At 40.8% G+C, this 25,096-nt stretch overlaps 1 protein-coding gene across 2 annotated transcripts in view; it reads left to right on the forward strand.

Annotated features, from left to right (window-relative positions):
• The first annotated feature begins 531 nt into the window (after positions 1 to 531).
• The window catches only part of CRPPA (CDP-L-ribitol pyrophosphorylase A), a 211,844-nt gene continuing 187,279 nt past the window's right edge, over positions 532 to 25,096 (forward strand). For both annotated transcript variants that reach the window (XM_066353923.1, XM_066353925.1), the window contains exons 1-2: positions 532 to 950; positions 14,747 to 15,023. In XM_066353923.1, coding sequence (XP_066210020.1) covers positions 682 to 950; positions 14,747 to 15,023 — 546 coding nt within the window. In that variant the 5' untranslated portion in view covers positions 532 to 681. The remainder of the gene's footprint in view (positions 951 to 14,746; positions 15,024 to 25,096) is intronic.

A 25,096-nucleotide genomic window follows, 5' to 3' on the forward strand; every position in this document is an offset into this window, starting at 1 on the left:
CAGTAGTTATTCGTATTACTGCTTGGGCTCTGGCTTCCAAAACGTTCTTGCTCATTTGGAATCTGAGGATCTTGAAAAGCACCCTGAACCGCAGGCTGCAGACGAGACCAATTAAACCCTAATCTCTGAGGTGTCAGCAGTTTTGGATCTCCCCGGGGTGGCTTTGATTTGCAGACTGGGTTACTGATGCTTCATGATAGCAGATGCTATCATCTATCCATGATGACAGTTGTCCATCTATCTACCTGTCTACCAGATTTAATGCAAGTCAGATAACTGAGGTGCACATGTCTCTGTCCCATCCTGTAACTTTAGTTCAAATTCTTTCAAATCTTCAGGGGATGAAAGATGGCAGGAAGTCCAGACCTCTAGTGCCTTCTCATCGCTTTCCAGGGCTGCCACTCGGACCTGCGGCGCCTGCCGGGCCTGCCAGACAAGCAAAGCCTCGAGCGGGGCAGTCAGCCCGGCCGGGGGCGCTGACTCTCGGCGAGGGGAGACGGGCAGCCGGGCCGTTCCCTGGAGAGCCGCACCTGCCCGGGCGCTCGGCGCGGGTGGGCGCAGTCTGCGCGCTCTGCACCCCGCGGCCGTCCGCCCTCCAGCCCGCGACCCCGCCCGGGGCCGGAGCCGGGGACGCCGCCGCCGCCGCGGGAGCTTCGGCCCGGAGCAGCGGGACCCGCCGCCATGGAGCCCGGGCCGCCTGGCGCCTGCGGGCCCGCGGAGCCGGGGCCTGGCCTACGCTGCGTGTGCGGGGCTGCCGGGGCGGCCTCGGCCTCCTCGCCGGGCAGGGCCGCGGCCTCGGCCGAGCCCCGGCGCCGCGCGCTGGCGCTGGCGGTGGCGGCCGTGCTGCCGGCGGGGGGCAGCGGGGAGAGGATGGGCGTCGCCACCCCGAAGCAGTTCTGCCCGGTGCTGGAGAGGCCGCTCATCAGCTACACCCTGCAGGCCCTGGAGAGGTAACGCGGCGCCGGCGCGCCCGCCCGCCCGCCCGAGGCCCCGGCCCCGGCTCCCGGCCCCCGCCCAAGGCCCCGGCCCCCGGCTCCCGGCCCCCGGCCCCCGGCTCTCCGCCCTGCCTGCCCGTCCGCCCGCAGCACTGGCCCCGGCGCCGGGCTGCTCTCGCGCGGGCGCCTGCTCCCGGCCCCGGCCCTCGGGCTCGGGCCCATCCCCGCCCGCGCTGCGGAGACGGGCGGCTCCGAGCCTTGAGCAGAGGGGCCGGGCGGCCGGGGCTGCCCGCGGGGCCCGTGCTGTGGCCACGCCGTCCACGTGCCCGGGAAGGCCGGCTGGGCGCCGCTGGACCACGGGGCGCGGGGGGAGGGACGAAGGGACCACGGCTCTCACTGTGGCCCCCGTGGGCTAATGAGAAGGTGCGGTGCCTGTCACTCTCACTGTCTCAGTCTCTGCCCTTCTCACTTTTTCTCACCTTCTCACTCTCACACAGTCTCAGGCTTTCTCCCTCGTGCGCATGCGCACGCTCTTTCCCACCCTCCCCGCACGCTCCAGGGTTAAGAGTTTTATTACTTGCACTTCTAGGATCTTGGGTCTTTGTTCATTCATTTTTCTCCGTTCATTCACAAACACTTACTGAGAACTTAATATGAAATACGCTGCTAGTTGCTAGATTCAGAAATTGAACAGAGAATTTAATACGAGCCTTTAAGGGCTGAAACGGATTTAAGGGAGTTTTGTTGAGGCCAGCACGTGCCTAATTTTATTAGGAAAGTGGACCGGTTAGTTGGGGAAATGAAGGAGGGAGAGGGAATGGGATAAGGAGGACTACAGGAGTTGTAAAGGAGATGAAAAGAGGCCTATGTTATTTTCTGAGGCCTGTTTTCATCACCGAGCAATGGGAGGGAGCCCGGGGTGAGGCTGGAGGGGTGGTAAGCAGGGGGATTGCCAAGGTCCACAGTCCTACTGCTGAGGTGTTTAAACTTCTTGAAGGTAGTGGGCAGCTGTGGTAGTAAATTTAAACCTTGGATTGATGCGAATCCTTTGCCATTAAAGAGAGATGGCATCTTTTCGCATAGCCTTTGCAGGTGGCTTTAGGGGAAAGAAAGCTGATGGGGTTCTAGTCAAAGTATGGTAGCATGTTGTCTCCCCCCAAAAGAGCCCCCTCATGCTTTCACATACTCCAGAAACCGGAGGGCCCAAGTTGCTTTGCAGTCATTGTATTACTTTTTGAATATTGTCATTTGGAAAATGGAATTGTAAAGAGCCCTAACCACCCTTGATTCATGTAATCTGGCCTGTGGTTACCTCTGAAACTTATACAAACGTTGAAACCATTCCAAGTGCTTCCTCTCTTGTTTCTGTACTCTTCCATTTCTTTGCGTAATTGAGAGTGGGTTGCTTGAAACCACTGAATGGATCATGCACCTACAATATTCTAGTATCATAGACATTGTGACACCATAGCTCATTTATGCAGGTAATCTTATGGAACACAATGGATCTTGGCCAGCAGTATCTTTGTCTATTTAGTAATTAGATGTAGAGGAGTGTAGTCATTTTCACATTGAACTTTTATTCCTGTGAAAACTTCTATATTTGCAGTTTTGCATCTTAACATCTGACGAAGCCTGAAATAGGTGGAAACTAAACAAACAAACAACCTCTCCCCCCAAAACCCAAAACCAAAAAAACACCACCACCCTTTTTTTAAGGCAGGGAAGGACGGGAGAGAGAAAGAGAAACATCAACTTGTTGTACCACTTAGTTGTGTATCACTAATTGCTTCTCATCTGTGCCCTGACCAGGGCTCCAACCTGTGACCTGGTGGTGGAGCCCTAATTCAGGCTCCATCAGGCATCCTTTGGGCTCCAGCTGGTGCCCTTGGGATCAAGCCAGTGACTCCAGGCTTGAACCGGTGACCTCAGTGCTCTGGGAGGATGCTGTATCTACTGCACTACTAGCCAGAGCAAAAAACACCAACCGTTAAAGTAAAAGAATATTCTGGAAATACATTGTTCATGCAAAATAAGGCAACACTTGTTTTCCATTTTTATTTAATTAATAGCCTTCATAAAATAGTAATTAATCAAAACCTCCATTTTAAAATACGCCAAGGCTCATTTTGGTCATTTATGAAAAACTTCTAGAATATTATATTTTGGGTATGTCTCAGGGAGTCCTTGCAAACCTTGCATTACAGGGGTGTTTGTATAGTGCTTCTGAGTCACTTGCCAAATGAAAGCTATTCTCTTTCTCTTGATAAAAGATGGGATCCATAGACTACAGCCTGGTGATAAAAGGCCTAGGTTATTGCATCCCAAAAGGTGAATTATGCAAGTTCAAATAAGAAAAGGAAATGGAAGCTTAAAGTGTCTTGCAAAATTCTTATTTTTTACTTTTTGGAGAAATTATACATAATGTACTACGTATTAAGGGTGTGGCACAGCTCTCAATGGCAGAAGAAAAGATGTTATTGGGTATCATCACTGTCAATCATCCAGGTGCTACTAAGAGGGTGTCAGGTTTCCTTCCCCTTTGAGAGCTTTGAGTATGTGGTGTCCAGAGTTTGACTTTGCCTTTCACAGTTAGGATTTTCCTTGCTCAAGCTTTTTCCATTTCACTAATACAGGGTTAAGGAGTTTTGTGAATAATTTTTATTCCTTAGTTCTTTCTCGACTAAGAAATTAAAGATACTTTTTGAAAAATAACCCTTATGGGTCTCTTTTCTTTTCTTTTCTTCCCTCCCTCCCTCCCTCCCTCCCTCCCTCCCTCCCTCCCTCTTTCTTTCTTTCTTTCTTTCTTTCTTTCTTTCTTTCTTTCTTTCTTTCTTTCTTTCTTTCTTTCTTTCTTTCTTTCTTTCTCTTTCTTTCTTTCTTTCTTTCATATTGAACCAACAAACTATTTAGAGCTTTTGACTGAGTAGGGTACTCCTGAAGTTTGGCCCCAAACTCCTAAATTGGGATAGAGAAATATAAAGAAACATGCCACTCCTCTCCTTCATCTATTCACCCAAAGGAACTAAAAATATATAGCCACACGAGGGAATAATGAATGTAAGAGAAGGTAGAGCAGATAAAAGATAAAACTCTGAAAGAAAGAGAGGCAATATGGCTGACCGAGTGGTGGCGCTGTTTATATAGCATCTACCTGGGATGCTGAGGACCCAGGTATTAAGCCCCAAGGTCACTAGCTTGAGTGTGGGGTCACCAGCTTGAGTGTGTGATTATAGACATGACCCCTTGGTCGCTGGATTGAGTCCAAAGGTTGCTGGTTTGAACCTAAGGTCGCTGGCTTGAGCAAGGGGTCACTGGCTCAGCTGCGTCCCTCCCCTCCCCGCCATTCAAGGCACATATGAAAAAGCAACCAACGAACAAATAAAGTGCCACAATTATGAGTTGATGCTTCTCATCTCTCTCTGTCCATCTGTCTCTCTCTCTCTAAAAAAAAAAAAAAGGCAATAAAGGTATGTTAATTAATCAGATTTAACAGGCCCCAGATAGTGGAAACATAAGCTTTCAGGTGGAACATTTATCAACAAGCAAGTTGATTGGTTAAAGGACCTTGGAGAGGTTCGTGAATTATAAGTATTAGAGTAGCAATTTTCAACCTTTTTCATCTGCTGGCACACATAAACTAATTACTAAAATTTAGCAGCACTTTTTGCTGATGTGACCGAAAAAAAAAGTATAATTTTGATTCATTTATACCAGATGGTTATTGTTGTGTTGCCTGTTGTCATTGTTTTATTTGACAATCTAAGGAAAAGAGTTCAGTGCCCCTGACCAAATAGTCAGGTGTTGCATGTTGTAAAAGTTCTTGCAGCACACCGTGTGCAGCAGCACTCCGGTTGAAAAATGCTGCATTAGAGGTACATGTAACAATATGTTACATACACAGCACCTGTTAGTCCATAACTGAGAAACTGGGGGAGACTCAGAGAAACACCCATCTTGTGACTTGACTGGGACTTCAGATTGTTTTTGTCCATTTGTTTTGTGTTTTCCTTTTGGCAAAATTGTAGAAGTACACATTTTTCTAATTTAGCTAAGTTCTACTTGTGTGCTATTAGATAGCTGTTTTTCAGATTAAATAAAATTCAAATCTGAGATATGTTGGCTCTATCTGGAAAAGTGGAGACTTAGAGTCTGTCTAAATCAGTTGTTTGGAGGTATACTATTTATTATAATTAGCCATTATGAATAGACCTGTGTAAGTGTATCTGTTTGTGTTTATATATTTTCCATATTAAAATTATGCAACTAGTAGTTCAGATCTGTGCATTATGGGTATAATTAAAAGAATCAAGCAGAACAACTAATTTTTAAGTTGTATTAGAAAAAGGGCTTTTCAGAAGTTAATTAAAGTTTCTAGGAGTTAGAATGTTTAATTTTGGCCTTTTAGAAGGAATTGCAATATAAATTATTGAGCCACTGATTATATAACTTGAAGGGAACTTTGATTTTTCTCATTTTACTAACAAAAAGCTGAGATCAAGGGTATTAATCTGTTACATAACTATTACTTTATGACTTGAGTTTCTTAAAGAAATGTTGCTCTAAGGAAGGAAATCATGGGAAAGCAGAATTATTGGCAAGAACATAAAGCTCTGACAGTTAAATTGGAAAATCCACTCACAACTGATAGACTCATACATCTAAATTTTACTGCTTAAAAAATGTCTCTTCAGATCTGAAGTAGGAAATAAAAATTCCTGCCAGTAATCTAATTTCTGGTTTCAAAAGAAAACAAGTGTCATTATGGAGGATTAGACAACCTGGACTAACTACGTAGATTAAAATGACAACCACAACAAATGCAAGTTAGAGATGCAAATTTTGGCTTGTTCAGACTGTTGTTGGTGGTGGTGATGGGCTAGGTGGGGTGGAATTCTTCTGACGATAGATTTGCACAGTGCCTGGCATGGCCTTCCCCATAGCTCTTGACATTTCTCCTGTTCTCCTAGGTGGAGGACATTGCTTAAGATCATTTGTTCCTTGGCCCTGGCCGGTTGGCTCAGCGGTAGAGCGTCGGCCTGGCATGCGGGGGACCCGGGTTTGATTCCCGGCCAGGGCACATGGGAGAAACGCCCATTTGCTTCTCCACCACCGCCCTCTCCTTCCTCTCTGTCTCTCTCTTCCCCTCCCGCAGCCCAGCCGAGGCTCCATTGGAGCAAAGATGGCCCGAGCACTGGGGATGGCTCCTTGGCCTCTGCCCCAGGCGCTAGAGTGGCTCTGGTCGCGACAGAGCGATGCCCCGGAGGGGGCAGAGCATCGCCCCCTGGTGGGCAGAGCTTCGCCCCTGATGGGCGTGCCGGGTGGATCCCAGTGGGGCGCATGCGGGAGTCTGTCTGACTGTCTCTCCCCGTTTCCAGCTTCAGAAAAAAAAAAAAGAAAAAAAAAAAAGATCATTTGTTCCTTGACATGTTCCCATGTTCATCAAAAACCTTATCATAAATTGGCTTCCCATACAAATCTTCTGTGGGAGGAAAATATACTGTCCTTCTAATATAAAGCATTTCAGACCATGTCACTGTAATGTATATCGTTTTATATTAACATATTGGCATTCTAATTCATATTTCAATCCCTCATTAGTTTGGTTAATAAGAGTTTGTCTTCATGAGCGATAACTCCAGGCGACTCACAAAGAAACATATCTGCTTTGTCCATTTGTATGTGTTTGTTAGGGGAACTCTGTTTTGTGATTGAGACAGGATTGCTTGCTTGTTATATGTCCTGGAAAATGGAAGTCCATTTTTACTAAGTGTTTAAGACTCCATGGTATGTCTTTCAATGTATTATGGATTACGTGATTTTCTGTTTTCTCTTTGTTTTTCTCTTTTGTTTTCTATGTACTTTAAACAATTGTTCTCTTCTATATTTCTGAAACCACTGCAACTTCTGTCCGAACAAGATAAAATAGAAATAAAAACATAAATGTTCATCCAAATGAGCAATGTTGATTGCTTGACTTAAGCTAAAAGTAGAAATGGAGTAGGGAAACCGGGAGAAATATTTAGACAGGAATCGACAGGTTTTAGTGATTAATTGGATAAGGGATTCAGAAATAGAAAGGCATTAGGAAACTTTTAGCTGATTGATTGCTCAGCTATATGAATTTGACACCTTAAAAATTTTGTCTTAATGCTTCATTAATAAAAGGGTCAAGTCTAAGTCAAGGGAAGGAATGTTTTTTACAAAAAGATACAAAAGGACTATGTTTTGTACAGATCAGATGATTAAAGATTTGTGTGAAGTTCCCAGTGGCTCCCATAGGGCTCCTTCACCAGGAGACATAAGACCAAGATTGGTGGGTGGGTCTCGACAACTGGAAGCTTCATGGGCGATAGGTAGGAGGGAGACTTGACTCTGTGAAGGCAATCAGTAGCCAGTCCTTTTACCCAGCTCTACACTTCGCTGCTAAAATGTCAGGGTGGGTATAGAGAAATGGAAATCCATAAATTAGAGCCACACTACAATCCAGAGGCCTAGTATCCAGGAAGACTCACGGCAGTGAGTCACAGCTTCCACTATCCCTTGAGGCCAAGCGTTGTGGCCTCAGGAGAACCCTTTAGAGGTGTTAACAGGGCCTGGTTTTCCATCTGTTTTAAAAAAAAAACACATTTTTTTTCCATCTTCTATATTGAACTGATCTTATTAAACTGAGCAGAGAAATCCAGTGAATATTTATCTTATTCTGGGAGACATTAACCTCTGAGATACTATATATATTTCTTGCCCCAAATGTCTGTAGGTGTAATGGAGCTTGAGGTTAGCTCTGTATTTTCCTGTGGAATGTGCTGGGAGGGGAATGCTCAGGAGAACTTGATAAAATCCGGCTACAGGGGTTTTAGTGTGGACTTGCCTTCTGCTAAGGAGGTCAACCAGATCCATTTATTCAGCAAATATTTGTGCAGTAGGCACTGTGTGAGGTACTCAGGGTCTTTCTCAGTTTCATGATTCTACATTATTAAATTTTAATACTGTGAAAGGCTCTTAATTCTATAACTGGGAAAGAATGTGAATAAATCCTCTGCAGTACAAACAGTATTTATAAAGGCTTGTAAGCACTGGGTATATGCTTGGTTGCCAAACAACACAACATAATAAACCCATTATCTCTTAAGAATGGTCTAAAATGGTGTGTCCTTAACTTTTTTTATCATGACCCATTATAAGAATTACACTTTGCATCATGACTCAGAGACAAACACGTACTTAAGTATACACATGCACACATTTGAATGAATTTCATGAAAACAGCCTATCATTATTTGCTCTGCATTCTAACTTTTCTATTAACTTCTATTTCATTTACTCAAAAGTATTAGTCTAATATTAGAAAATTGATTTTGTAACACACTAATGGGTCCTGAAATATGCAGTTTGAGAAATACTGGTATAAAACACTTTTCTATGTAGAGCTTCATATAACTGAATAGCCTAAGGCCAGGAGTTTGTTTGTAATTGTTTACATCTACTTTGACTGCTTTCTGATTGATGGAACACAGGTCATTATTTTATAGCGATTTTAAGGCATTCTGATAAAATTGGGATTTACCTTTGGGAATTTACTTATTAATTAATTGACTCATTGAACAGATATTTGAATGACTATTGTCAAGCAGTAATCCATCATTTTCTCCTTCTTAGTTATTCTATATTTAACACTTAGTTCAACATAATTTTTGATAAAAACAACAATATTATTTCTTTAAAAGTTGCTTTTAAGCTATTTTCTGGTAGAGTATACTAAGAAAAGCAACAGAGATGAGTAGCTTAGGGTACGAGTTAAGTTCTTGCCTTATGGAACAATGCTGGGCACTGACTTAGTTGGACATGTTTTGATAATTTCTCTATCTTAAAAGAAAACTTTGTGTGATGTATTAATAAACAACTGAAATATATGACTTTAAAAAATTCTTTTCTTAAACTTAAGAGCAGTTCTTATTACTTTCTAATTGTTTATGCTTTCTCTTCCCTATTCATCGATTGATTTAACAGATTTTTATTGATGGATGGTTTGCAAGTCCAGAATTCTGCCAGTCTTTATTCACTATTATATGACCAGGGTCTAGCATAGTTCCTGGCAAATACTAGCAGCTTGGTGTTTACTGAGTGACTAAATGAGCACACAAATGAAGGAATGCCTACTTTTCCTTGAATTAGAAGAAATTTGACTATTTTTTTTTTTTACCACAAATGCAGCAATCATATAGGGATTATCACTAATAATATCAATGAAGTGCTGGAGACACAATGATCCAGACATAACCTTTCCTCCCTTGAATTTTATGACCTCTTTCTTAGTGAATTTGCAGAGGCTAACAATGTGAGCTCCAAAGTCAAACTGGGGTTCACCCAGGTTTCTTCATCTCCTGACTATGATCAAAGACAGATCACTCTGCCTCTGTGTCCACTGTACAGTGGAAATTATATTAGTAACTTCTCTCAGAGAGCTGATATGAGTATTGAGATATTATACTATATTGCAGCAAGTGCTCTACATAGTACATGGCACCCATCAAACTATTCATACATCTTAGTTGCTGTTTCTTCTATTAATATTCCTGTAAGTTTAGTAGGTACAAACTCTGGGCTGTAGTCTTTGCTTTCTATAAGTTAGCAGCCTACTGAAGAAGACAGAAAATGAAACAAGCTACAGTATGAATAAGACTTCCTAGTGATAATAGAACCCTCTGGAAGTGATGCATCACCCAGAACGACACAGAGCTTCCTAGCGGAGGCCATATCTGAACTGAAAGCTGAAGGGAGTAGGACTCAGCCTGGAGTGGGTGGGGATGGGGAATGAGAGGGTCAGGGGATAGTGTTGAGAGGCCAAGGAAACAGCACAAGCAAGGACTTGGGTGTGTGGGAGAATGTGGTCAGTAGAGTCAGGGGGGCAGGCAGAGACCAAGCAGTGCAAGGGGGATAGGCTGAGTCTTGAACTAGCAGGGAATGACCTCAGGTCTGCACTTGAGGGAAATCATCTAGAACTGGGAGAATGGATTGTGTTAAGATGAGAAGGGGGCCCTGGCTGGTTGGCTCAGCGGTAGAGCGTCGGCCTAGCATGCGGAGGACCCGGGTTCGATTCCCGGCCAGGGCACACAGGAGAAGCGCCCATTTGCTTCTCCACCCCTCTGCCGCACTTTCCTCTCTGTCTCTCTCTTCCCCTCCCGCAGCCAAGGCTCCATTGGAGCAAAGATGGCCCAGGCGTTGGGGATGGCTCTGTGGCCTCTGCCTCAGGCGCTAGAGTGGCTCTGGTCGGAACATGACGATGCCCAGGATGGGCAGAGCATCGTCCCCTGGTGGGCAGAGCCTCGCCCCTGGTGGGCGTGCCGGGTGGATCCCGGTCCGGCGCATGCGGGAGTCTGTCTGACTGTCTCTCCCTGTTTCCAGCTTCAGAAAAATGGAAAAAAAAAAAAAAAAAGATGAGAAGGGGACCAGCAACTGGTTGGTGCAATACATTATGGAAGAGCTATGCCAATGGAGACAGAATCTTGGCAAACCTTATGTTTTGGGGATGCTGTGGAACTGTCACTGTCCTTTTCTAAGAGCTTTGTTAAGTACAGTATAAACTCTAAACCATGTCAGTAAAAGTAAGTTCTATTAATTGTTAAATTTGCAATAAAAGGAGTGGAGGATGCATGGGCTAATGAAATGCAAACCACACTTAGCCTTACACCAGAATCCCTTTTATTGCCTGCACAGATTACTACGTATTTTATACTTTGGTTGTCTGTGAATTACTGCACTGTTTGTATGGAATCAAAGTTTTTCCAAATTACTTACATAACATAAGTAATTCTGGCCCTCTAGGAGCCTTAAAATCTAGAACAGGGGTCCCCAAACTTTTTACACAGGGGGCCAGTTCACTGTCCCTCAGACCGTTGGAGGGCCGGACTATAAAAAAACTATGAACAAATCCCTAAGCACACTGCACATATCTTATTTTAAAGTAAAAAAACAAAACAGGAACAAATACAATATTTAAAATAAAGAACAGGTAAATTTAACTCAACAAACTGACCAGTATTTCAATGGGAACTATGGGCCTGCTTTTGGCTAATGAGATGGTCAGTGTCTGGTTCCATATTTGTCAATGCTAGCCGTAACAAGTGATATGATGCGCTTCCGGAGCCCAGACGCATGCGTCCCGCATCGCTGCGCTTTGTGGCGCCACCACATACAGCACACAGGATGCATCCTGTGCTCTCTCACTGACCACCAATGAAAGAGGTGCCCCTTCCGGAAGTGCGGTGGGGGCCGGATAAATGGCCTCAGGGGGCCGCATGTGGCCCGCAGGCCGTAGTTTGGGGACCCCTGATCTAGAAATTAAAGAGTCAAACACCTCAAAACAAAAACAATCCACAAAACTACATTGCATAGGGAAGGCTGTTTTCATTTTTGATTATATAGTTAACTAGGTTTATGAGGAGAGCTTTCTGTGTTTTCATAATCTTAGAACCTATACAGTGTTATAAGATGTTATATGGCTCCTGGTAGGTGAGATGGACCACAGTCATTTATTCATTCAACATATAATGAATACATTCTAGGTATTAGGTATAAAGCAATGGACACCACAGATTGTCCCTGCTACCATGGAAACCGCATTCTAGAAAATGGAACGTTGTATTATCTTGATTAAAAATGGTGAAAACACTTTTTTCTCTAAATATTTTAAAATAAATTATTGAATTTATTGGAGCAGCATTGTTTAACGTTATCATACAGGTTTCAGGTGCACAATCCACAACACATCATCTGTACACTGTACTGTATGTTCACTCTCCCATGTCAAGGCTTTTCCCATCACCATTTCTGCCCCCTCTACCCTCTTTTGGCATAAGATGGTAGTGTAGGGAAATAGGTATAATGTTTCTATATATCAGATATCTTTCTGGTTTGTTTCCCAGATTATGAGAGACGATATAGTGATGTGAGGATTGCATGAGAGTTTGAACGTAACTAATGCTTAAAAAACAGTGCTTAATTGATGTTAGCTATTATTTATATTATGTGATAATTAACTTATTTTGCTAATCTTACTGACTATTGTAGATTATTGCTTTTAGCTCTCAAATCCCATCTGGAAGCTCCATCCGGTAGACAGACTACTATCATTGTCTTGCCCAGACTTCAGCAATAGCCTCCTACCTGGTCTATCTGCATCTTTCCTCTGTATACCCAAACTATTTTTCACCTTGCAGCCAGAGTAAAATTTATGCTGTTAAATTGGTTTTCTATTGCTTCTGTACAAATTTCAACGAATCAAGGGGCTTAAAGCAACAGTAATGTATTATCTTATACTTCTGGAGGTCAGAAGCCTGAAATCAGCCCCACTGGGCTACAATAAAGGTGCTGACAGTTCTGTGTCCCTTCTAGATGCTCTAGAGAAAATCCACTTGCTTGGCATTTCTAGATTTAGAAGGTCACCCTGCACTTGTGGTCCTGTGTCAATCTGACCACTGCTCTCTTCTCAGACCTCCTTCTCTGACTTGTCTGCCTCTCTCTTTCACTTATAAGGACTCGTGATTATGGTGGGCCCACCAAGTTGTCTAGGATGAGCTTTCCATCTCAAGACCCTTAATCACATCTGTGACATTACTTTGGCATGTAAGGTGACATATTCACAGGTGTTTGGAACTAGGAGATGAACATCATTTGGGGGCCATTACTATGCTACCATCATAGAACATTGGTGCAAGTGAGTTTCTTATTTATTTATTCATAAATTTGTTTGTTTATTTATTTATTAGCATAAATGTCTTTTCCTGCATAAAGCTTTTCTATGGCTTCCTATTACTTTTAGAATTAGAAACTTAAAGCCCCAGCCCAGCCTGGTGCTTTCTGGGGCCTCCAGCCTCTTCATGGGCTCCTCTCCCCCTTGCTCACAGAACTCCATTTCTTCCCAGCCCCTCAGGACCTTGCCATGACCTCTGAGGATAGCAGCCCTTTCTTCCTCTCTCCAAACCCCTTTGCTCGTTTTCCTGCCTCTCACTGCTTGGATGGTAGAGCAAACTCTTCTCCTTTCAGGAACATCATCTTGGACTTTTCTCTGCTGGTCAAATGTTCGACTTGTCCATAGTCCTGGAGCCTGGGCTTGTCCTTTAGAGCACTTGATCACAGCTTGTATTGTTTATTGGCATTCTTATTTGTTTCATCTGTACACTCTGTGAAGGCAGTAACTATTTCCATTGTATACTCAGCGCTGATCATTTATTTGGTGCTCAGTAGATATTTGTGAAAGGAAAGGAATGGACTTAAAATGAAAAGGCAGTGTGCCTATAAAGTAGCTCTTGGTTTTGCTCATCAGTGTAGTATTCTTGTAGCCACAGACAGAATGGGCTTTGGGGCTATAGGAAGGGTTTGTTCAATAACAGATTGTAGGACATTGATAATTAGTGAGTAAAGCAACCCAATGTTGTTTATTCATTTTCCAATGAAGTAGAGAGTTAATTTCACTGTTTAGTAACTTTAAAAACCCCTCTTCCATTTCTTTAAAAATATGTTTAAGACTTTGTAGCTTTCTAGTATGAACATACAGAATTTCATAGGCTAGGGAGTCCATTAAATTTTAGGGTGACCTTAATTCAGAGTTGACGTCATGGTGCAGAGGGAGTTCTCTGGTTTAGGCCTGTGGGCTGTGGAATCTTGAGTCTGAAATGGCATTAACCGCTGGTAGCACTGGTGGTCAAGCGAAGTCTGCCCGACTTCTTGGATACAGTTATCACTCAATGTGTGTTAGTAGGTCTTTCTTCAAGGAAATGTCTTACAACAGAAACGCAAGTGTATTTTATATTTTGTATCTGACTCAACAGATTCATTTCTTTCTTTAAATTTTATATTTTCTTAAGTTACGAGTTTTCCCCATTTTATTCAAGTTTCATTTATACTTCTACAAATGTAGTTATAGTTTTCCCATTTAAGCTACAGTATTTCACCTTGATGTAGGCAAAGTTTGTGTTAGTTATCCAGCTTTGTTGCCAATTCAGTGAACTTCTGAAAGAAAGAGACAGAACTTTTGGAATTTAAAAGTGCTTTGAAGTGTTCCTATTCTATAAGAAAAAATTGTTTGGGCCCTGGCAGGTTTGGTCAGTGGATAGACCGTTGGCCCAGTGTGTGGACATCCCAGTTTGATCCCCGATCAGGGCACACATGAGAAGTGACCACCTGTTTCTCTCGCCCTCCCTCTACCCCTTCTCTCTCTCTTCTCTGTCTGTAGCCAGTTGCTCAGTTGGTTCAAGTGTCAGCCCAGGCGCTGAGGATAGCTTGGTTGATTCAAGCATCAGCTCCAGACGAGGGTTGCTGGGTGGATCCCAGTCAGGACGCATGTGGAAGTCTGTCTCAGTATTTTCCCTCTTCTCACTTAAAAAAAAAATCGTTTATGGAAAATAAATTTAAAAGCATATTCTTGATGTATTCTTTTCTCTCTCTCTACTGATTGATATTGCGTTATTAAAATTTAACTTTTAGTTAGAAATCTCTACTATATATCTGTATATCATATCTATCTATTTTGCACACAGTGTTTAGATAATTTCACACTACATATTGTGAAATAGTATGTTTATATTGATATCTATCTGTTCAATGTATGGTGTGACATAATCACTGATGTTTTATTTTTTAACCTCTTTACTAGACTTGATTAAAATTCATAAAACTGTTATTAATTTTCAGTTTTTAATCCCTCTATGAAGATATACCAGTATTTAGTAAACATTCAGTTTTCTGTCATCAGCTAACTTAAAGTTGTATCGGATCAATCTGTATGAAACGTGAACATCCTTTCCTTGTAGAGTCTGCTGGATAAAGGACATTGTCGTGGCAGTAACTGGAGAGAACCTGGAGACAATGAAGAGTATCATTCAGAGGTACCAGCACAAGCGCATCTCACTGGTCGAAGCTGGAGTGACCCGCCACAGGTCCATTTTCAACGGACTAAAAGCACTGGCTGAGGATCAGCCGGACTCGAAGCTCTCGAAGCCGGAAGTGGTGATTATCCACGATGCTGTGAGACCTTTTGTTGAGGAAGATGTCCTCCTTAAAGTCACCACAGCTGCTAAGGAACATGGGGTAAGTGTTCATCCTTTTGAGAATGGATAAAAGAGGCAAACACTGCAGAGTGGTTCATTTGCTGAATTTTGATGGAATTATATTTAAATGTCAAGTTATTTAAGATGGGCATGATGATCTGAAGATGTTAAGGTAATTTGTTTTAGGAACTTTATAGTATTATAGATTGAATTTATCTTTGCTATAGTAATGTATTATCATAATGTAATATGGGCTCTTTGGAGAGGTATATAATAATAATATCATTAGAGTATGGAAAATGTTTAAGAAATCACTCAAAAGTAGAAGATATATATGTATCTTATGCTTTTATATATCACATATAAAATATTTTTATCACACATATATATACACACACACACACATATACATATATATATACATACATACACAAAAATCTGACACATCGCATTTTAATTTTGTGTTTTGAATTTTCAGAAGTGGTTTATTTTCTAACAAAACATCCTGGTGAGATTTTTGCATAAAATGAATCATCTTCAGATGACAGAATTTGTTTTTACTTCTATTTCACCAAAATAAACACAGGCTTGCAAAAGCGCTATTGTAATCTCTAGACCATCTGTCTTTTTCTTTTCTCCTTCTTATATTCCCAGGTAAAATTCTAGAAATAAAGTAATAGATATAAAACTTTTGCTTTAGTCTAAATTGGAGAATGAAAAGTAATTATTACACAGACCTGTTTTCTGTGGAGTCTGACAGACTCGATCCCTCCCAATTCTCAGTTTCTCTAATTTTTTTTTTTTCTTTTTTTTTTTTTTGCATTTTTTTGAAGCTGGAAACAGGGAGAGACAGTCAGACAGACTCCCGCATGCGCCCGACCGGGATCCACCCGGCTCGCCCACCATGGGGCGATGCTCTGCCCATCCTGGGCGTCGCCATGTTGCGACCAGAGCCACTCTAGCGCCTGGGGCAGAGGCCAAGGAGCCATCCCCAGCGCCCGGGCCATCTTTGCTCCAATGGAGCCTTGGCTGCGGGAGGGGAAGAGAGAGACAGAGAGGAAGGCGCGGCAGAGGGGTGGAGAAGCAAATGGGCGCTTCTCCTGTGTGCCCTGGCCGGGAATCGAACACGGGTCCTCCGCACGCTAGGCTGACGCTCTACCGCTGAGCCAGCCAACCGGCCAGGGCTCAGTTTCTCTAATTATTAGTGGTATAGTGTGTTCCACTTCTCAACCTCTTTGGACCTGTTTTCCTTACTTGTAAAAATATATATGCTAATACTTGTAAGGTTTTGGGGGTAGAGAATTTATAGATTTAGTAAAATTCTAAGTACTTAAATATGGTACTATTTTAAGATGAATTATAACATTTATGTAATAGTTTCCTCCAAGGATTGTAGAATAATGGAATGGAAGGAATCATCTAATCCTTGCTAGCCATCCAGGAGGCCAAGATATAAAACATTCATCTGGGAAAGACAGTCTATGACTTCTCTTAAATGAGTTATGTGTATTTGGATCATATAGTTAAGAACTTGTCCCTAATTTCTTTTCTTCTTTCTACAACACAGATTTATTTAAATTTAGACCTGTATACAACTTCCGTAGATTAAATGAAACATTTTGATTTCTTTAACATTGACTTCTGAGTGGTATTTTGATGTAATGAAAACTGTGGTCCAGGAACAGTAGTGACTGAAAATCTTTCTCATGGTTCCTGTGCTTCTCCTGGGACCCCCTTCCCCTTCTCCAGGCTGCTCAGTGGTGGTGAAGACAATGTGATCAGTTACAAGAGTGTTGAGGAGGAATAAAGGAGCAAAGAGTTTATAACTCTTAGGAATTTGAATAAAATTTTACAATTTGGAAAACTTCCTAGGGAAGGCTACATAATTTGGGCAGATAGTTAGAACTTTTAATCCATGTCAAATACACATAAAAAGTACGGCGCTTTGCCTGTGTTACCTTTGGGGACAATATCGGTCAAGCTCACTATAAAATTTGCACATATTTGAAATTTTTTGTTGTTGGGTGTTATATTTGAGAGAGATCATTTATAGGAGATTGTTTATAAAGTGATTCCTTTGGGCATATGTCTGAAAAGGCAAAACAGGCTTTTTATCTTGCTTCACTTAATATGCTAAGAATACCATTGTTTGACAGGTAACTTAATAAAATCTCAAAATGCATAGCAGTTAGTGTTAATGTTTGCAGATTTCTTGGAATTTCTTTTAGATTCTTTCTGATTTTAAATTTGTTAATCAGAATGTAATTTGTAAGCTTCAGTAACATTATGCATCCTAAATAAAACCAACGAGTTATATTTTAATGAAATCTGTGAAACTTTCTGATTATATTAAGAACCTGGTTTAAGCAAAACTTTACAACTAATTTGTTTTGAATTAAGCTTCATAAATCTGGTCTCTTTTAGAAATATTGCACTGTTTTTTGATGATGTTATGGTATAATTTTCAAAAAAGTACAAAATCATGAGTTTCCTACAGTATAAATGAGCTTGTATTGAGGATATGACTTAACTCACTAAGGAGGGGACAAGACATGTCACAATCCAGACAAGCACAACTTTCTATGGAATAAAGGAATGTTGAAATGAATGCACAAAGAGGCAAAATTGCTTTTCCAACAAGGGAGGGTGTCAACTGAACCTCCAATGGACAGAAATTATTTGCATGTTTATAGGCAAGAGTGATTTTTGCATTGCTATATCAGTTTTCTATAACTTCCAAGAGCTATGAAAGAGCTCAAAGGCAGTGAAAGATTAGAGCAAGCTACTCTGGAAGGGCCTGTTCTAAACAACATTTTCTTTTGGAGACACTCTAATACACTTTGCTTATTCTAAAGTTCTTTTTTTTAAATTTTTATTCATTTTTAGAGGAGAGAGAGAGAGACAGAGGAGAGAGAGACAGAGAGAGAGAAGGGGGGAGGAGCTGGAAGCATCAACTCCCATATGTGCCTTGACCAGGCAAGCCCAGGGTTTCGAACCGGCAACCTCAGCATTTCCAGGTCGACGCTTTATCCACTGCGCCACCACAGGTCAAGCTCTAAAGTTCTTTTTAATGGTTAAGATAGTGATCCAATAGCCTCAGAAAATCCAGGCACTACTTCCTGCCAACCCTCATACTGTTCTAATCATAAAAACATAAATGCAATTAATAGAGACTTGTACTCATGGTTGAAGTTCTTACATTGGTGGGATGTATTGGCATCTTTTATAACCATTGGCCAATGAGTGATGGCTGCTTAGTCAAAGGCACTTCACTATTTGTTTTTCATGGATTTCTTTGAACTCCTTTGGTCTCTTAACTTTTCTTTTATGAAAAAGAACTGATTTTCTTCTTATCTTAGCCCCTGAACTGATTTTCTTCTTTTCTTAGCCCCTAATTTTCAAGCTCTACCAAAAGTTCTCATTCAGATAAGTTATTTTCTAACTAAGCTACACAGTGTGACAGCCCCTTAGGTGGTAAACATGCTAGAGATAAGTGTGATGATATTGTAAACAATTCAAAACAATTCATGAGGATTATTACCTCAAGAGACTAAATGACCAAACTTTAGGCTGATGATTGAGTTGCCTGCATACAGAACCTGAAAGTATCACCAGGACACAGTTTCCCTTCATTGTGTATACACCATTCTTGGACTCTACAGATTTGATATGACCACCATAGGACCAGCAGTGAAATCCTTTTAGTGTTATTCTTTTTACAGTTGATAATAGTTTGTCTGAATATAAAATTCTAAGGCTACAGCTTCCCCCACCCCCAATACTTTGAGGATATATACTAGATCATTATTTCCTGGCTTTTGTCCAGCTTTTGAGAAGGTGACTAACCAATCTAATTTCATCTCTTGAAAGAAATCTGCCTTTTCTCTTTGATTGATATAAGATAATATATCTTATGATTTATTTTTCATAGATATTGGGCACTGTCTTTATGATGCATCTAGCTAAGGATTATTTTTCTCATTTTGTTTTGGATTTATTGTCCTTTATGAATTTTATGATTCATATATTTTTTATCAATTCTGGAAAGCTATCAACCATTTTATAATTGAATATTGATTCTGCCCCAGTTCCTATTGCACAGCTTGTCTCCTTTCTCTTAACGGATCACTGTATGTATGATTGACCTTCTTATCCTGTCCTCGTGTCTCCTGACATATTTTTATTTTCTATTTTCTTTATTTTTATTATTTTGTGGACTGCCTCCTAGGTAATTTCAGTGTTTATTTCATTCATTTTTTTAGCTCTACCTAATCTTGTATTTAAGGATTTTAAAAATTCTAATATAAATTTTTTTAATTTCTAGGAGTTCCATCGATACTTTTTTAAATATAATTTGTCCCATTTTATTATTTTTTTAAATTTTATATCTTTCAATATTTAAATATAACTTAAAACAATGCATTTGCTGATACCTATTTTAACTCTCACAGACACACTGTTATTTCCCAAATATCTATCTCATTCTTGGGTTTCTCTCTCTTGAATTCCAGACTTTTTACATTTAACCTCCAACTGAACAGAACCACTCTTTTTCCAGTGTGTATGGAATCATGTGTAGGTCAGAATCCATTAATCTTCCATGACCTCTTTCCTTGACTTTTATCCTGTAGATTAGAGGGAGTCATTGATTTTCTGCAGGGAATAACATGATCAGATTTAAATTTTATAAATGTGACTGTTTGCGGGTTTGGTTGATGAATTAGGTCAGTGGTAGTCAACCTGGTCCCTACCGCCCATAGTGGGCATTCCAGCTTTCATGGTGGGTGGTAGTGGAGCAACCAAAATATAAACAAAAAGATAGATTTAACTACAGTAAGTTGTTTTATAAAGATTTATTCTGCCAAACTTAGCGAAAATTCGACATAAAATATTTGGTACGTAATTATTATTATATGCTTTAACTTGCTGTAACTCTGCTTTATAAATTTTATAAAGTAAAGTTACTTCCCTATTTTATAAATCACCATTACTGTGGAACCGGTGGGCGGTTAGAAAATTTTACTACTAACAGAGATACAAAAGTGGGCAGTAGGTATAAAAAGGTTGACTACCCCTAGATTAGAAGAATAGTTTTAGGGAAGTGAACTTAGTTCAGAAACTACAGTAATGATAGAGTTGAGTGATGATAGCTTATCTACGCAAGGTAAGATGGAAAGTGGAAGTGGTTACAAATGCTTAGGGAACTGGGTTGACTGAATCTAACTGATTGGATAGTGTGTGAACCATTAAAAGACATGTATTTTGTGTACTTTTATTTTTCCTCCCTTTCTCAGACAGATGGCCTCAACATGTCTTCTCCCGAAATCCCTATAGTCCTGATCTCCCCACCCCCACACCCCTCCAATGTTTTGTGATACTACAGTTTAGACACTAACTTTCTTGCCTCTCTGCAGACCTACCGATGGAAATAGTATTTATCTAAGAGTTCTAATTGCCTGGGACCCTTTGGGCACTATTTATGATACATCTTACTGAATGCTCATAAAACCAGGTCCCTTATGCTTACCTCTTGTATTGGGTTGTTTTCTAATATTTAAAGCAACAGGGATTTTTGCATCTGAGAGCAGCTGCACATCAGAATATCTTTCTATATTTGAATATTGATATGGCACAAGGTTTCTCAAGCTTGGCATGACTGACATTTTGGGTATGATAATTCTTTGTTGTGGAAGGTTGTCATGGGTGCTGTGTGATGGTTAATGGCATCCTTGTTTATATCCCCAACCTCAACATCAGTTATGTAGGAGATGATAAACTTACAGGGTTAGACCATAATTAATCACAGTACTACACATGATTTTATCCTTCTTTCTTTTCAGTTTCTGCCATTTTATTGAGATATAATTAATAAATAAAGCACTAAATAAGTGTAAGATGTACACCGTAATGACTTACATAGATTGTGAAATGATCACCACCTTGTAAAGCCAGTAGCCACGGCCACCATCACAGCCGCCTGGCCAGTGCAGGTTCGCATTTGATTCGGATGGATGGTAATGAAACAACAGAGCCAATAACTGGTGGGCCATTAGCTTTAATCCTAGCTTGAACCTGACAGGCAAGAAATACACACAGTGGGAAAACTCTTCCCTTTCCATTCACTCCCAAAGCCACTGACTCATCCGAGTTTCCTAGAATCAAAGGTTTCTAGCTCACCAGCCTTATTCACCTCTGTTCCCCATCACCTTCTTTTTGCATAAACTCTGCACAAACTGGCTTCTCCTTCAGCACTCTGCCATCTTGGCTGCTTCTCTTCTCCTCCATGTGGCCTTTCTCTGCTCTCTCTCCATGGGCTCTTCCTAGAACGTAATCACTCTTCTCCGGAAAAATGTGATCTCTCCTTTTAAAACCTTTTGGCGCAAAAGCCCTCCCTAACACACATTAATATTATCACACCCATCCCAAGCAAGAAGGGCAACTAATATTATCACCTGGGCGACGGGCTTCCACGTGGGCAGTGCCATCTTTAACAAAGTGAGCATAATATATTTTATCTGCCCAACACACCTTATTTCCTTTTTTAAGGTAAATAATTGTCTTTATAATTTAGTGAGGAGTTGGGTATAATGTCAGTTTTAAAATTGCTCTGGATATTTTGTTTCTTGATAGTGGTAGAATCTTATAGAGGACTTAATATCAAAGGTTTATGTAGTCATCATTTCTTGTATAAGAAGAATATATATTTCTTCCTTAAATATTAACACGCTTTTAGTTAGAAAATCTTTTAGTCATCTTATAAAGAGAAATTGAAATTATATAATAACCAGAAACTGACATGCGGTGTGTGGGTGTGTTTGTATGTGATCTCTTTGGATTCTGCATCATGACTATATTTATCAGTGATTGATAGCACTTTGGAACTGCTATGCAGTTTAGTGTGTGTACACCAGGGAGAAGGAACTTCCCCGCTACTCAGTTTTCTGACTTTATGCCGTATATTCTGGGCGTGTTCTAAAATAGAGATGGAAAATCACTTTGCAGATATTTGACTGGGTTTGGAAATTTGACATTAGCTAGAAGCAACCATGGCTAATACTCACTTGTACTTAATCCCTGTTAAAAAGTTTCATCGTTGGCAAGGTGCTGAGGGTCAGAGTGAAGTTCTGCATGGGGTTCAGGTAATGAGCTCTCCTGGGTCATTGGATCTCATGTCATTATTTATTGGAGAGACACTTTGGTGCTGAGTTAAGTCCTAGCTCTAAGAAGTGAGTTACAATTTGGTGGGGATTTTAGGCTTATAGTGACAAAGATTTAAATGCCTGGAGAAGGTGCTGAATTATTCCCTGACTGACATGTACAAGGTGAAACTTGATCAGGTTCTGATACTGGAGAAGATACTTTTTAAAAAAAGCTTTTGTTTTACTACGTGACTTGAAATTACCAAAACCTGTATATCTGTTCACTGAATTACTTTAAGATGAAGTTGGAGAAGGGATGGATCAAGGCAAGATGAGTATATCTAGGGATTAAACTGAAATAAAGCTTATGTATCCAAATGTAATATACCTGATCACATTAGATTTAAATTAAATGTTACTAGTTTAACTTCCAGGAATTAAAGTTCACTGCAGGGTGGGGCAAAAGTAGATTTACAGTTAGGAGTATGCAAATCACAGTTTATTCTTGTATTATTTTTTTATTAATTATTGTATTATTCCATAATAAAAATTATAAACCTACATTTTCTCCTACCTAATATGTAAAGTGGGGGGCTCCTTATTATTTTTTTTTTTGCTGCATATTTACTTTAAGGGGAGTTTTGCAGTGACATAGTAACTTGGACAGAGGTTTTCCTAAAATACCTATATTACTATATTGAGTGAATAATAGATTCTTTTAATTTCTCAGAAACAGAGATTGGAAATATTCTATTATAAAATATTCAAAATCTTTTAATTGTTAATGATTAGCTTTGAAGATGCTATTCTGTAAATATTTATTAAGTAGTCTTTGTTTTTCATAAAGAGAACTCAGCTAACTGAAATTATAATTACAGAGTCGAAGGATTTCTCTTGTACATTGTCATAATTAGCCTGAATGCAGATGCCTGAGGAGGAATGCGTGTTAGCACCTGCTGTGTGGATGGGTGATAAGTATTGTTCAGTTTTGCTTTTAGAAAGTAAACAATAGAGATGGGACTCATTATCCCACACTGTATGATTTATATCTATGATAATTTCCATGCATTGACATGTGGAAATACTTTGATAGATTAGCCTGAGAGGCAAGTAATCACGGTGGTGCTGAGCTGGTAAGCTTCTATTCAGGGCTTGTTATGCTAATTCCAAAGGAGACATTGTATTTGATAACTTGGGAATCACGCTTCAGATAACAGACTTCCCAGATCACTGTATTTGTGAGGAACTGTCTTTGTTCATACTCGTGCTATAATTTGATGCTTTGAATTTCAAGAAAGATCATGTAAGTGAGGATTCATTGCATGTTTGTGTTGGAACAGATGTCCCTTCCCGTGGAAATAGATGTGGAAAGCGTGTCTGTTAGCATTAGCGTCTTTCTCTGTATCTGTAGTCAGAGAAAAGAAGGGTCAGCACAAGAGTTATTTTCACTTATGATCCTTTCCCTAGTACCAGGGGTCCCCAAACTTTTTACACAGGGGGCCAGTTCACTGTCCCTCAGACCATTGGGGGGCCGCCACATACAGTGCTCCTCTCACTGACCACCAGTGAAAGAGGTGCCCCTTTTCAGAAGTGCGGCGGGAGCTGTATAAATAAATGGTTTCAGGTGGCCACATGCGGCCCGCGGGCCGTAGTTTGGGGATGCCTGCTAGGCCTTTTGCTTACTTAGTAAGACCCTGGAAACTGGTAGTCACCTTGTGTTTTCAATTGTCTTCATATTGCACTACTTTCTAAGTGATCTTTTGGATTTCATAGACAAGGACCTACTGATTCTTGAAATTTACCCATTCGACCATGACTTCTCAAATATGTATGATTTCTGGTCTTGAGAAATTAGTTTTTAATAATCAAAAACTATGAGTCCATAAATATACATTTTAGGAATTTTATTTTTAAAAATACTGAAAACATGCAGAAACCTTTGGGCACCTCCACATCTCCCGCCTGGTCTAATAAATAAAACGTTACCGGTCACTATGAACCTGTGTCCGTGCCCTGATCTAACTTACTCCTCCCACATGGAGAAACACTACGCTTTGTTTTAATTGCCCTCTTGCTTTTTTCTTTAGTTTTGTCGCATGTATCCCTAGTGAATATTTGTTATGTTTGTATTTGTTTTAAAATTTAATTTTTGAGGTATAATCGACATGTAGTTAACATTTATTTGTATGATTTTTCTTATGTTTTGCATGTATCTTGACGGCACTTTCGTTTTGCACAACATATTTGGGGAAATAAATCTGTGCAGCTGTAGTTCATTCATGATCACTATACCACAATTTATCTATTGACAGTTGATGAACATTTTTTTTTTTTTTTTGCTAATGCAAACATAGCTTGCACGAACATTGTTATGTGTATCGTCTGATGCAGGTAGGGCAAGGATTTTTCTGGAGTGAAGATACATTTAGGTTATCAGCTTTACCAGATGATGTTGAATTTTATTTCATTTTAATGAATCTTCTTTTCCAAGTGAGAGGAGGGGAGATAGAGAGACAGACTCCTGCATGTGCCCCAACCAGGATCCACCTGGCAACCCCCACCTGGGGCAGATGCTCTGCTCATCTGGAGCCATGCCGGCAACTGAGCTATTTCTAGCACCTGAGGGGAAGCTCTGCGGAACCATCCTCAGTGCCATGGTTGATGCATTCTAACCAATTGAGCCATGTCTGCAGGAGGGGAAGAGAGAGAGAGAGAGAGAGAGAGAGGGAGAGAGAGATAAAGGGGAGGGGTGAGTGGTAGAGAAGCAGATGGTTGCTTTCTGTGTGCCCTGACTGGGACAGATGCTCTGCTCATCTGGAGCCATGCCGGCAACTGAGCTATTTCTAGCACCTGAGGGGAAGCTCTGCGGAACCATCCTCAGTGCCGTGGTTGATGCATTCTAACCAATTGAGCCATGTCTGCAGGAGGGGAAGAGAGAGAGAGAGAAAGGGGAGGGGTGAGTGGTAGAGAAGCA

Source organism: Saccopteryx leptura, chromosome 12 (assembly GCF_036850995.1).
Source record: "Saccopteryx leptura isolate mSacLep1 chromosome 12, mSacLep1_pri_phased_curated, whole genome shotgun sequence".
Classification (NCBI taxonomy): Eukaryota; Metazoa; Chordata; class Mammalia; order Chiroptera; family Emballonuridae; genus Saccopteryx; species Saccopteryx leptura.